Source organism: Pagrus major, chromosome 11 (assembly GCF_040436345.1).
Source record: "Pagrus major chromosome 11, Pma_NU_1.0".
NCBI classification, from domain to species: Eukaryota; Metazoa; Chordata; class Actinopteri; order Spariformes; family Sparidae; genus Pagrus; species Pagrus major.
The window spans coordinates 14,670,898-14,686,475 of NC_133225.1; the positions used below are offsets into that span (position 1 = coordinate 14,670,898).

The window sequence follows — 15,578 nt, forward strand, 5'->3', positions numbered from 1 at the left end:
CTGGCCAACCTTAGCCACCATAAGCTACAGTACTGGTCATAACAGACCAAGTAAGGCTGTAAAACTAGCAGCAGCAAGTGCATCAGACTGTACTGATCTTCTTTTTTGCAGAGTAATTCATTCTGGATTGCAGTGACAACCTATAAGAAAAACAATGTGTTATTTCTTCCTTTTAAAGTTATGTTACCTCTTACAACTCTAATTATGCAGACAACAATGCATAAGAATAACCAGTGGGCAATTTGAGGAGGAGTGAGACGTGGTATGCCATCCCAATGCATCCCCCTTGTTAACCTGCCATGTCCCCTTTCCATCTCCAAGTAGCAGAGAGAGCAGGGGCAGAAGGGTTGTTTACCCATTGATCCTTTATGTGAGGTTTGTGCAAGTACCAATCTATGGTCCTGACCATGGCTCTAAAATATCAGTAGCCTAACTGTGCTGTGTATTGATAAACCCATGGCGCTGTCTGTGGTGTTGAAGTAGCAGATGGTTTTGTATTTGTGCCTTTTCATCTGCTCTAAACTGTATATTACAAATACTTGATTCTGTACTATATTTTAGCCAATATACTCTATAGAGTAGAGAGGGTTACCTTCATGATGAAAGTGACAAGTAGCAACATGTAGTAATGGAAGAGTTAGAGAATCATAGAGACACACTGCTTTCTGTAGTATTCCTACAATTTCAATTCAATTTTTCGAGATTTAAATAAAGGTTGAATAAATGAATGAATATTCCTGTAAACCCACCCAACCCCACGTTATCACCGACTGAGAATAACTACTACAATGTTAAACAGTATAATCATTATGCCATCATATATGCAATAGTAATTGTATCAAAATGCTATAGTAGTGTTGGCAAAAATATGGATTTTTCTCGATACATTTGGAATATTTGAAATGGTTTTAATACAAACTTTCTGCCATATCGCTACACCGGTAACAGCTGCACATTCTCGCTCCTTCTTCCCTCCAACAGTGAGTTGACATACACAGTGCTGTAATGTCCACACAGGCCCTACTCCTCTCACTCTTTGGACTATGGTCAGAAGTAAATAAGTTACTTAGAAGCTGTCGTGCATAACACACACAAGCTTTTTATATTTATCTTTTTTATGCCCTCATTGTTGTGTCAATTTTTCCCTGTGGTGTTGAATAGTGGTCTGCACAGACTTGAAAATTAAGCCCGTGCCCATGAACTGCTCATGACGTGGAGCCGACAAGTGGTTCGACTGTAATGCAACATTTGAAGCCCGTGCCTGAGACTAAACCTAAATATCAGAAATAAGGCTGAGACTGAGACACACACACACAAACAAACACACAGCAGCAGCAACAGCAGAGACTAAACAGGCTTATTTTATTTCTGATTTACAAAACAACAAACTCTTAATGTAACACACACACTTATCCAAAACTCCAGGCTTCACTTTAGTTGGCACTTTGATGTCTGGTACAGTGAAGGCTGTCACTGGCAACTGTCTTGACTGGCTAGCAGCACCAAAACGGCCGCCGGCGCAGCCACTGTTCCGCATGGCGAAGGAGGGAGGATGTCCCGGGTCTTCTTGCTATCATATTTTAAAATCGTATTGCAGCGGCGACAATGCACATTCCCTGTGTACTCTCGGGTCTCACTCTCGACAATCAAGTCGAAGTACTCCCACAAACTAGCCTTACCATTCTCGTTTGGGATTTTAATAAGCTCCCCTTTCGCTACCTTGTGCCTTAGTTCTTCCATGGCTGACACTGAACTAGAACCTTTCCCTCACTTTTCCCGCCAAACCGCTACATGCAAACAACAAGCAGAGGGAGGTGTGTGTGTTTTGTGTGTGTCACTGTGCGCAGCCTGATTGACAGCTCAGGAGTGATGAGGGGTGTGTGTGTGTGTCACATAGACTTGGTCAGTGCTTCAGCAAGGAGCACAGACTTTAGAGCAGCCAAAAAAAAACAAAGAGCACGGAGCCCGGCCTGACCCGAGCCCTGATTGTGTATTTAAAAACAAAGCCTGACCCGGCCCTAGCCCTCAGGTCGGTTTGCAGACCTCAAGTGTTGAAAATGGTATCATCTAAATTTTTTCAAAGGTTTGTTATCAAAGTAGAAATTCAAGTATCGGGACAACACTCAGCTGTTTCATTTATCCTATTATATCCTGTTTTGATATTATTATTACTTTGATATAACGTTATTACAAGAATTGGAGGTAGGATTAGCTGGAGCTTTTTAATGGAAGGTCCTGACAAGAACACAGGAACAAGGATCTGTAAGTGTAGAGTGAATGAATTTGTGTATTTAGTATCTCCTGTCTGTTTGTGTGTGTATATTTTTATCTGTTTATCATCTGCCTGTCTGTCTGTGTGCCTCTATATCCATTTGTCTGTTTCCCTGTCTGCCTGCTCTCCTTTCTCTCTCACACTCTGCCTGTCTGATTCTTCCTCTCTCTCTGTCTCTCTCTTTCTGTCTATCCATCTGTGTGTCTATCTAGCTTACGGCCCTGATCCTGCCTGCTCTCCCAGGTTTATGAAATGCGAGCAGCTTAGCAGATGGTGCATATCGTATTCTGGTCGGCTCTGTGTGGGTTTTGTACCACAGACGAAGGCTTACGATACATGTGAGCCTTTAGTCGCACAGACACACCGACACAGAGGGAGCTCAGGCTGTTAGCGCACAAGAGAAAACAGAGAGAGGAAGAAGAGACAAGAGAAACAGAGTGAGGAAGATAGAGGGTTTGATGGGGGGAAAAATGGGGGGAGATATGGGAAAGTACGTTTTAGAGAGAGGGCAGGGAGTGAGCAAGACACAGAAAGAGAAACATATAATTCTGATTGGTGACGGTTTGTACAACTTTTGGACATTTTGAACTATATTCCACTATTACAGGTGTTCAAGATTATGAACCCCAAATAATTATGTACTGCAAATAACATTGTTTTCAAAGTAAATAATGATGTTTAAAGATATTAACAATTGATTTAAAAAAGAAAGCTGTTTCCTTGACATTATCTTTGTTTTATAAACAGCTTATTGATGTAAATGAAATGATTGAAATAAGTGAAAACAGAAAGGAAAAAATCTTGAGAGAAAACATGAGAGGAAGACAGAAAAAACAACAGAGAAGTAGAGAGACAAACAGAGCTTTTACTCCTGAATGATCCAAACACAACAAAGTCAATCCAGCTAATCAAAAGCACAGATACAACTCCCCTGATTGTAATTCCTGTACAAGAACCCATCAGACTCTTTTCAGAGTTTCTAAGTGCCACAGTCAGACTAGCAAATCACCATACAGCTCTGCTGTCCTGATTGGACTCACCATGATGTAGTGCCTCTGCATCTCAGTCTTCTCACTGGCCAGCTTCTCACACTCCAGCTTCAGGCTGCACAAGGACGGAAAAAGGACACACATGGATTAAATGGTGTATTTTGCATCCACTGAAATAAATTATAATTTCCACAGGACTTAGATACTGCAGAGGTCAAACATAGTTTAAGACCGAGTAAGGATACCAAAAAATGATTCTTAGTCACACAGTCGGGCTACCCATTACTGCTGAAAGTGACACTGAAAAATATCACCTACGTGGTAGCAACTGCCAGCAGAGTATGTTTTATTCACTACTGCAATTTATCATACCTCCGTGTGTGTGGGAGTGTGGCTAGTTATATACATCATGTGTACATTGGTGTGTTTATGTTAGAGTCAAATAGGTGCTGACAAAGTAGCATAGGTGTGTTCGTGTCGAGTTTATGCATTAGTCAGTAGTGGATGAAACATAGATAAAGGAAAGGCTTCATTGCAGGTACATTATTAAAATGAGGTCCGGACTATTTAAACTGTCAAGCTGAGGTGGGAATGAGTGTATGAGTTTAACAGTTACTTTATCAGAACAATATTCAGAAAAGGTTAACAGACTGACAGGTAAGTCAGCTGGTTTATTATTATTGAAAGCTATAGCATCTTGCTGTTAATTGGCTGCAATTTGTGTAGCGTCACTGCAACTTACCATGTAAACATTTACAGAGCACATGGATAGATGTTTGTAGCTGTTTGCATCTTTGTGTGTATGACTAAGATCCAGCAGTCTAATGCCAAATCAGTAAAGTGGTGTTGCTATATCGCAGCAGGGTGTTCAGCCTGCCCACTGAGGTGTGAGCAAGAGGCTGGATGTTTTAGCCTACAAAGGTTTATCTCTCTTGGCCAAGGTCATTTCTGGTCAGCCATATCATAAAGTGACCATCAGTGACCTCTGGCTGTAGAGAATAATAAAAAAAGACCTTAATTGCATTATAATGTGTATGATATGTTGGAAACTAGAAACTTGGTTATCCACAACTTCAGTTAAACTGTAACAAAGTATAATGGCAAGAGGATTTAGCAAACAAAAAAAAATAACTGGGAATAGACAACTTTTTTGCTTTAACTTATCATTCTAAAATAGTTGCTGATTACATAGTGTAGCTGTTCCCTGTAAACCTCGCTTTCATTATGCTATTCGGCCCACCACCGGTAAATCGGTAATGTTTTTTTCCAGCAAAAAACGAAGAACAAATTAAGGCAATTGGATAAGTAAGGGTCCAGGTAACGGTGGAACAACTGGAATAACTGTGGAAACGCTACACTGCAAAAGTCCCTCGCTGATCTGTGATTCCACTGAACAATGGCACTCGGCACAGTTCAAAACCAGCATTCTTTCTACTAGATCAGAAAGTAACAAAACATTATTACAATCGGGTGTTTTACTCTGCCTTTTCATAGCACTGACATCGGAATTTTGAAGTCAAATCGTGTTTCTTATGGTTGTTTTTTAGTTTGGACAGTAGCCAGGCCGTTAGCTGAAGCCATGTTGTTAACCCTGTCTTTTTGACAGCGGCACCAACAGTAGTGCCACAGGGAAACTAGGAGGAGGCAATTTGAAACATTGTCCATTTTCACTTTAAGTTAAGAATATCACTTGTAAAATTCTGTTAATATCATGGAAGAAAACTGGAAATCTGACTAATCACACAAAAAATACACTTAATGTAAAAAGAACTGATAAAGGGAATATAGGCAGAAAACTATGATCCCTTATTAATTTCTGTCATTACTGCAAATATTAGTAATAAAGAAGACGGTGCATACATTTAAGATAATGACTCAGAGAAGTTTGTAAAGATGTGATTTGAAACTTAATTCAGTATGAAGGGCTGCAACTCACAATCAGTCTCCAGTATTTTTCTACATTCAGTGTAATAATAAAGATTAAAAGGACAGCACACAGCACGCTGTCATTTTAACAGTATTGGTCCAAACATTACAGAATTCAACACCCACTTCCAATGAACTGAATATGAATTTAATTTCAATGTGGTGTTTCTATAATTATTTCAAGTAATGTAGAGAAAATACAATATTAAAAGAGTATGGAAGAGTGATTCCTCATACCATTCATAACAGTTTCTCTTGATTAGAAAGAACTGAACTATGTTAACCACATTTCTGACTTTATTCATAATACCATATGGACATTTATGTACGTGCATGCATGCATATCTGTATAATGTCTGTGTCATGTGTGCAGTGTAATATGGCTTGCGTACCTGTGATACTGCGCCTGGAGGAACTGGAATTCCTCCTTGATACGGTCCAGGGTTTCCAGGACTGTGAACTTGAAAGACTGGCCAGGCTGCAAGGGGACCTGCACAGGAAGAAGACAGGAAGAGAAAGAAGGGATGAAAAAAAGATACTTAGGTGTGAGTGTGAGTGCATGTGTGCATGTTGCTGCTCAAAAAAATGATTGTATGCATTGTGCCTCTAATATATTTGTATAGGCACATGTGCACCTGAATGCGCCATATATCTGAGTGTGTATTTGTGCGTGTGCATGTGTGTGTGTGTCAGGGAGCAAGGCAAGGGGAGAAAAAAGCCAAGATGAAAGTGAGAAGGAAGGTCACTTCCCCTTCCCACACATCATAAAGCCGTGTCCTCTCTCTCTCTCTGTTCTCCTCCTCCTCTAATGACTCTGCCTCCTTCCCTCCGCTGCCCCTATCCTTTCTTCCTCTCCTCTCCCTCTCCCTCTCTTCCACATTAGCATCCTCTCCACTCTGCCAGGTTGCTAATGTATTCCAGCCTACAAAGAGCTGAGAAGGGAGGAAACGTCAAATGAATAACTTATAGGGAATCACGGCACCGTCTCTCACCTGCTAAAAGCTAAAGAAGGCCCAACAAAACAAGCACCTCCCTGGGGTACACCCCACCACCACCACTAGCCCTCCATGTCTGTCTAAAGCGCTTTCGACAGCCACCCTCCTCCTCCATGGTCTTCATAAAGTTTTAGAAACAACGACAATGTGGATGTTTGTTGATGCTGTAATTGTTCATGTTTGAGGACTGGGATTAGTTTTTAGTCAGGCAAATCTAGAGTAGATTTTTGTGTAAAAAGAAAACATCTTTCTTCATTCTTCTCCAAAGAATATATATAATTGGATTGGCTGATTTTCCCTGCACGGGGGAACTCCCGCTGTTAGCTTGGGGAGGATGCAGCCTGCCAGGTGCCTCTGCCACTTCTTTTCAGCCACTTCTCATCACCTGTCAGTGATCAGCCTCAACAGGAGTATTGAGGTTCACACTATCACATCTAGATGGCACCTCCCTCTGCACAAGTGCTCTGACCCTGCTGGTGCAGAGACAAGGACACCTCATCGGCATCCAACCCCGCAAACGCTGCACACTGTGTTAATATCCAGCCAAACCCAAAGCACCACAGCTGGGGACTGAACCCAGATCCCCACAGTGGTCTGCTGCAACTATTTATTGATTATCAGTATTTTGAGAATTGTTTAATCAGTTCGAGTATTTTCAACAATAAACATTTCAAGTCAACGTTGTGACTTGGTGCAGGCAAACAGCAAAGATGCCACTACAGCTTTGACATAAGCTCAGATCAAATCTCTCATATAAGGAAGGACATTTGTTGGTTGGTATAGATGCACTCTTTCTCTGATGATATGGTGGCCTTTAATTAAGTACCTAAAGATATAAAACATATGAACTGTTTCTTTTTACTTTGTAATTTAACTATGAATCCACCCATCCTCCCATTTGTTCATCTGTTCACATATTCGTCCATCCATCCAAACTAAGCAGCGCAGTGCACACGCTACAGTGAAGCTGGGTGGCTATCGGCCTGTAGCTATAGCTAAAAGATTGGCGGTTTCAGTGGCGGGGCTTCATTAGTCTAGACAAGCACAATTCAATTAGATTTCAATTAGTCCAACGGTGGAGGTCAGAGACGCGGTGGGTTCCCCAGTAATTAATCCATGGAGCCGAGCTGAGCTGAGCTAAACTGAGCTGAGGCAGGCATAGCAGGGACATCTAGATGGCTGGATGGGCACAACACACACACACACCCTCTGGGGGGGTGTGTGTGAGAGAGAGAGGGAGGCGCGGAGGGGGGTGGGTGGGTGGGTGGGATAGATGCGATGGGGGGTGTCTGCCAACAGATCCCCACTGACCTTGATTCACACCACACACACACAGCGGGGGAGGGGAAGGGAGGGGTAGGGGGGTAGATAGTGATCTGGCACGCGCAGATAGACACACACACCCACGTACCCATGAGCGCATTGAAAAACACAAACACACACACACACACACACTACTGCACATCCAGATTCACACAAACACACAGTGGGAGGATGGAGGGATGGACTGATGAGGGAGAAAAGAGGTGGAAGAGAGATAAATACTCATCTGACAGACAGAAGGATGGATGGACTGAGGGATGGAGGGAGTGATAGACTGGTCTGACATCCTTACAGAGGAATGAAAGAACGAGCAGAGAGACAGATGATGAAAGAGCGGCGTGGCTGCTGACTGAGAGAGATAGCCAGCCATTCATCGGTCTGACACCGAGGGGATGGAGAGAAGACGGAGAGAGGGAGGGAGAGAGAGAGAGAGTCACACTGTCTTTGCTGTAGTCAACACAGCCGAGTCGCTCTGCCCTGCGCACTGTCCATCGCTCTGTGGTAATACTGCTCCCACCATCTGCTGCCATGAACACATGAGCACACAGACACATACTCACGCAGATGCACGCAGACAAAGTGCTGCTGGCGGGTTACATCAGCAGCACTAAGTCATATAACAAAGCCCGCAGTCACAGATCAGGCTTATACAAGAGATCCGCGAGTGACAACCGTCAGCGTCAACATGGCGTCCTCCGTGGTGTGCTGATGACAGAGATTTGAATTCCTTTCATGTGCTGGACATAAACTCAAAAATGTCTTCCTTTTGGTTTGCCAGTTGCACCTTTTTTGAATGAGTTTCATGGACCCCGCAGCGATAAAACTTCTTATGAGCAAAAAGGAAATGAAAAATACACACACAAAAAAAAGAAGTTATAAAAAGGTCCTCAGGCACAAGGAGAAATATTCTCTGCCTGTGCGGAGCTGTGCCTGTCAGGAATAGGAGTCAAGTATGGGAAGCTGCTATCAAATGACTTCATGCTTATTAGTAATAATAGGAGTGGCAGTGTCTTGCTCAAGGACACTTCAGCAGGTAAAAATAAAACTGAGCTGTAAGTTATATACAATGATATATGCGCATCTTTCTGCAGTGTTTACAAAGATGGAGGCATCATCACGTCATGCCGTATGTACACCAGAACTAACATTTGTTGTTGGAGCGTGTCTGTGTGTGTGTGTGTGTGTGTGTGTGATTGGTCTCTCCTGTATTGTTGACAGATGGCAGCCCAGACTGTTAGGGGTCCAATAGCGCATCACGAAGGGCCAAAAAACAGCCTACCGCCTGTGTTTTCATGTGTGTTTATGTGTGTGTGAGCACCGTAGCAGCCAGCATAGGGGATCCTGAAACCCAAAACTGATCCGGTTAATCTAGGAGGTGGAGGTGGAGGTGGAGGGAGGGGGGAGAGGAAGGGAGGGAAGGGTCACTTGTGCACAAACACACACACACACACACACACACACAGACACCATGTGGGACAGCAGTCAATCACAATTTGGTCGAGCTGGCACGGGCAAGCAGAGAATTAGGAGGGATTATCTATAGTGGGGAGGAAGGGAGGGAGGGAGGGAGGTGAGGCGTGTGGAGGAGTGGCGGATGAAGCCCATTGTGCTGTATCACATAACATGACGGAGGTGGGACCCACTGGCTGTAACCATCACCTGTCTGCCTACCTGCCTGTTCAGCTGCCTTTCATGCTGTCACGAGTTTGACTGTATGACTTGATAAATTAGCAGTTTCAGTGAAGTGATAACGTGAAATCACATTGATCAATTGACATCACTAGAATCTTGTCTTGCTGTTTACAAAAAGTGTTACCGGTAACAATCACAACCACAACCCAAGAGCCAGAATAAAAGGAAGCAATATTCTTTTCTGCAAACCACAGATATAATGAAAGTTCACATTTCTTTATGTTGCAACTTTACTTCAATTTTATCTTGTGACAACGCCGTACTTATGCCCTCGGCTAGGGTTAAAAAAAACCATCATGTTAAACATCTTCATAATATGAACATTGGTAAAACATGTTTGAAGATGGCCCAACTTCCCGTCAAAAATATGTTTTTTGTCGACACAAACTTAGAAATATCCTGTCGTCTCATGTTTACAAATGTTGAAACGTAGGCTTGAACTGCGGTCACTGGCTTGGTAGCCTTCTCACCTATTACACCACCACTATCCCTTGAACATTGTTACCTTGATGAACACTGGATATACTGCAGTACTGTTGTATTAGACTACATTGTTTTTTAGCTAAATTCGCCTAATAAACTGGCCACTGAGTGTATAAGCCTATACCAATATATAAGATAAGTTCATTTCTGATTTATGGGCCAGGATTTTGTCACAAACCTTTGCTGTTACATAGATGATGATGAAGTTCCAAAACTTTTATAAGTGCCTGGACAGCAATCTGCTTGAAACTAACTCATTCACCCTAAATTATTTACACATGTCGAAAATTTTAACCTTGATGTGACGTTGCAACAATCTGTCTGACTTCATCCAGTGACTTGTATTACTTATTTTCAGTCACACTTCAGTGTTTTCCCAGTCCATCTGCATATTAGGTCACTCTGGTTCTGTCATTCTGTCTGCCTGTCCGTCCGTCACATGGAAGTCTACTGTTCAAGCAGCTGTCTGTTTTTCCACCACTGGCAGCGGCTGCATGAGAGAGACAGCGACTGTAAAACAGATGCAGGTCTGGGAGTGATTGGGAAATAAATGATTCTATCTATCTGCTTGTCATCTCAGTCTCTGTTTAGCCCCTGGCTCACTTTCTACCAATGCATGAGTATTCACACAGTATAAGCAGGCATGCCTATGCATGGATGCATTCATTCGAACAAAACAAACAAACAAAACATTTTCTCTTTCTTGCTCCCCTTCTCTTGCTTCTCCGTCTCTTTCCTCCCTCCCTTTTCTCTCCTTTCGTTCTTTACTTCTCCTCCCTAGACCCTTTGTTCTTCTTTTTGCCTGTGTGTCTCTGAGACAAGCAGAGACACATTCAGATAGCACATGAAATAATAATTGGCTGGTGAAATATTTAGGAAAAAGGCACATGAATAGATGAGAAATACCAAGTGTGGCAGAGCAGTGTCAGTGCCCCTTGTGTACATGTCTCTCAGTGTGTTCGTGTGTATGTGTCTGCTGAAGTGAGCAGCAGTGAACATAAGCAACAGCTCATTGGTTTGGACGGTGTTGATGAAAGACTGAATAAAAGCTGCAGGGAAGAATGGAAATGTGACTTACAAATCAGCAATCTTTTTATCACACCCTCACATTTGCCCCTTTCTCTCTGTCAGTGTTGTCTGCATTTCCACAGACCACTCAAAGGTTTTGATAACTTGGAGACAGCCATGCTCCCAAGAAAAGAGGCTCATTTAGAGTTAGTGGCGCTCTCACAATGAATCTTTACCACTCACTCATTATGCCAGCTAGGCAGTCAGTCATTCAGGTGACAGTGAAATTGACAAGCCAACACTCAATCAGTCATCCAGCCAGTAAAACCAAAAGTCAGACAGTGGGTCAGTCTTACCAGTTAACCAATCAGCAAGTCATTCAGAGAGCTCGTCAGTTAATGCTGCAGCTCAACAGTCAGCCACTAAGCCAGTGGTGGATTACAAATCAGGGAAAGATTGGCAGCCAAAAGAGTCTCTGGACTCCATCCAAGCCCCACTCTGATCATTTCTTTTAATGACAAAGAAAAGAACACAGAACACAGGATTTGAGGATAGAAAAAGCCTGTTTTTTTTTTAACTCAGTGAGCAGACTTAATCTGGGCGGCTGATGATGGAGTTGTCGGTTGCTTGTGCGACTCTTTGCTTGTTCAGTGGGTCGTCTCGCCGCAGCTGTATTGTTGTTACTTGACTTTTTGCCATTTTACGGGGCTGCCTTTGAAATGCTGTATGAAATTAAATGTAAACAAGATGAGGACAAAGGAACGGAGGGGAGAATGTCATCCGTGGGAGGTGACAGCAATCCGCTGTGCTGTTTACCGTACATGGCTTATATTACAGCCACAAATGTTGGGGAAAAACAAACTGCCTCACACAGCTAGATGCCAAAAACTAAAAAGTCCAGTGTACAAGAAAGCAGATACAGTTGCATATCAAAGGCACTTACACAATTCAAGACGCAATAATAACTAGTTAAGCACATCCTGCCACTGCAACTACAAAATTAATCTCATGCACATCAAAATCCAACTTTAAGACAAACATACACTCTTGGAGTGGCTTTGCCCCCATTAATGGAGTAGATGTGATTTCTGTGGCCACATATTTGGTATGAGTTTGTTTATTTGGCCATAAAAATAAAGTGTTAGCCTTCTCATGGCCAAAGGAAAAAAAAGCTCTCCCCGTGCGTACACACACATGATTATACATCCTGGTTGCAATGATTTTCCAACAATTAGATTGTACCACACACACTGGAACACTTGTGTTCTTATTTATCCCTCAGAATTTACTTTTTTCCTCTTTGTACCCGCAAAACACACTCACACATACACACACAAACACTCCTGAGTGCTACAACAGATGTTAGATTGTCATGACAAACATTTCCACAGCAGAAAGTGACTGAATGATGTTCCCGCATGGTGTAATAATAATGATCAGAGTAGATTTGATTTGATAGAGTACAGTTGCATTAATAGACCAACAATCAACACCTTCAGCAACTAAATTGGAGTAACCTCTCTTTCTTTTCCTCTTCAACACGCTTTTTCTTAAGAAAACTGTCTGATCTACACCCACTAGACCACAGCCACCACAACTCTTAGGTGTGAGAGAAATGTTGTAGTCTACATGCAGAGTGACAGCTTTAAGTGTACACTCACACAAACTTTCCAGACTCTCAAGGTAAATGTGTGTGCATGTTAGTGTGAGTCTTAGCTCTGATCAGTCCTGTTTGCAGGCTAGCAGTTATAGACATCTTTCTTAACCATGAAAACACACAGTAAATTCTCCCTCTCACTCTCTCCCTCACTGGGGTGTGGCAGCCAATCAAGGGCTTGTACATTCACAGCAACAGTCGAGGTCGGACTGGAACATTATTTATTGTTATTGTTGTTGGCACGCAGTGCACACACACACAAACACCGCCGCTCTACTTTCCCCTTCTCCTCCAAGATACAAACACACGAAACACACACAAAATACACACGTTTTAACAGCTGAATACACAAACACAAGCACACACGCACACGCACACACACACAAGGACAAATACAAACACGTACATGGTATACACACACACACACACACACACACACCATGTACATATACTTAGACACAAAGACACTTATCACTAGAGAGCAAATGCACACATAAAATAAAACTGAAACACCACACAGGAGATGCACACACACATTTTCACACATTTAAGTAAACAAAAAGGGCAAACACACACACAGTTAATACAAAAATGTAGAGACACACAAAGCACTAAAAAGGCAAAGACACATAAAAAGAAAATCCACACACAGCAAATACAAAAAAAAACACACACACTTACACAACTCACACATATCCACACACACACACACACATTCACACAGTTCTGATAACGCTTGCCACAAAAATCCAGTGGAACCAATTACAGCTCCGCTCGCCTGGCAAATCAGCCCTTGGTTTTAACCTTTTCCTGCCAGAGAGCGAGGAGAACAAAGTCGGACTTCTTCTTTTGATAGAAAAAAAATAACACTGCTTTAACCTTGGATGTCCATTTTATCTATTTATTCTGAAGACACCTTTCTTATCATTTCCAAAAGGGGCACACAGAAGGGTTGAGAGGAGCGGCATTCAAGGCCATCTCTGTCCTGCCTGACAGGAAGTAGTCCATGATGTTTGATTGACACCAGCAAGGCTACTGAGAGACAAGAGTCAAGCCTGTTTACTGGGAAGTCACTTACATGGGAACTTTGCCGATTTTCAACTTTTCAACCAGCTTTCTAGTACTACAATGTTCATGTAAATGTACAATTGTAAATTTTTTTACCATTTTGCCTGCACGCAGAGCTCCTGACTTTTTTGCCGTCAGAAATCCTCTTGGTGACGCAAAACATGTCATCTGGTGGATTTTAGGGCCGTTCCATCAACTACAGATTGTACTTCCACATTTTTGGATCGAGTAAGGGGTGTCTCACCAAACTTTGATCAAACTGTCTAAACTAGGCAGTGCTGATAAACTAAAAACTAAGATCCTGTTTCAACACTGCATATTTCTCACCTAAAATAATGACAGAAGCATATTTTAGTGTACAGATTGGCCGCGATATTGTTTGTTACTAACCGGCCTCCTTACTGTTTCCTGTTTCAAAATGGACAAAGACCCAAGAACAAGCACCACCCAACTCGCAGTACGTCACCCATCAGCAGTAGTGTTTGCGGGGCAGTGCATTCTGGTTGTTGTAGGTTTTCTAAATTTTGAGTGCAAGGGAATACAACACCCCCGGTTTTCTCAGGATATGTAGCACCAATTTCTTATGCAAGGACTATCTTTCCAGGAGTTAAATAATTCTTTAGTAACAGGTGAGTAGCTGTGCATTCACACAGTACCAACACCAAAACTCTGTAAAAGAGTCATTTTAAAGCTAGTTTTTGGTAGCCAGTCAACTTGGTATGAAAAAAACAACTATAAAACTCTAAGTTTGCTTCAAATTAACACTCAGTGAACAGTTCATCACTCTTACTTTTATGCCAAAGTTACCTTATCATCTTGTGATAATGCAGTTGCAAGAGGAGACTATTTTAAAAACTATTGGTGGAGTCAAGGATAAGCCGACATCTGAGCTGAATCAACTTCTGAAAAGCTTGATGCACCAAAGCCCACGGTGCCCATTTCACATTTTCCAAGTGTGCTTAAGGTTTGGCTTCTGATTTCCTTTTCTGGCATCATTCTTTCTAGCAGCCACCTACAATTTTTTAAATATTGTATCTTTCTTGAATTGCACCAGAAAGACAGAGCTTTGACAAGGGTTATATTCCAGCTGTGCTTTTGAAAAAGCAGGAGGAAATACATATTTCACAAGTAACCCCGTTCTGACTTTGAGGACAAACACACACATACACACATGTACGTAAATGTACGCAAGGACATGCGTACAAGCAGTCTTTAGCCACAAATACATTCATGCACACACACACACACACACACACACACACACACACACACACACACACACACACACACACACACACACACACACACACACACAACTGTTCTTTGCACCCTCACACCTCTCCACAGATCACATTTCATAGCAACACCAGAAATAAAGTTCCACTGGCAAAGGAGGGCTGCAGAGGAAGAGGGAGAGAGAGAGAAGACAGAGAGACAGAGAAAAACAGAAGAGAGACAGAAGGAGAGAGAGAGAGGCTATCGATCGGTTGGAGTTGGCTCAATCTGGGATTGAACTTTATCACAAACGCAGAGCATCGCAGCAGGAAGCTCTCTGATACGCCTCTAAAGGAGAGAACAGAGGAATGTTCACACTCTATTCTTCCTTTGCATCTCTCATTCATTTTCATTTCTCTTTCCACCCCCGGCCGTGCCTTTTTAAAGAATTCTTTCTCACTCTTTCTTTTTTCTTGCTTGGCTCTTACATCTTTCACTTTCTCCCTTTGTTTTTCACTTCTCTCTTGTTTCTCTCGGCGTCTCTCTCTCCCTTCTATTCCAGCGACTGGCTTATTAGCATTCTCTCTGTACATATAATTGATTCCTCATGCCTTCCTCTTGTGAAAATGTCATTCATAATTCTGTGTGATAGCTAGCTGGCTGGCTTGCTGGCTGACTGAGTGGTTGGCTGGCTTGCTGGCTGACTGAGTGGTTGGCTGTCTGGCTGGCTGGCTTCAAGGCAAAGTGGCCACTGACCCATTTGTAGCAGATACAAAGAGACTGACAACCAAATCTGATTATAGCAACCGGACCAGGGCCCCAGTGAAACGAATGGCCTAAGCCAGACTGAGCCTAAGCTGTCATTCATCCTCCTGTGCTTTTTTACTCTATGTATTTAACCTTTATTTTACCCGGGCACGTAAATTAACTGCAAATTCTCACTGCTGATG

General features: G+C 42.5%; 1 protein-coding gene across 1 annotated transcript in view; it reads right to left on the reverse strand.

The window, feature by feature from the left end:
- The window catches only part of tle2b (TLE family member 2, transcriptional corepressor b), an 85,239-nt gene that overhangs the window by 68,041 nt on the left and 1,620 nt on the right, over positions 1-15,578 (reverse strand). The window contains exons 2-3 of the mRNA XM_073476733.1: positions 5,580-5,677; positions 3,313-3,376 (exon numbers count right to left, since the gene is read on the reverse strand). Coding sequence (XP_073332834.1) covers positions 3,313-3,376; positions 5,580-5,677 — 162 coding nt within the window. The remainder of the gene's footprint in view (positions 1-3,312; positions 3,377-5,579; positions 5,678-15,578) is intronic.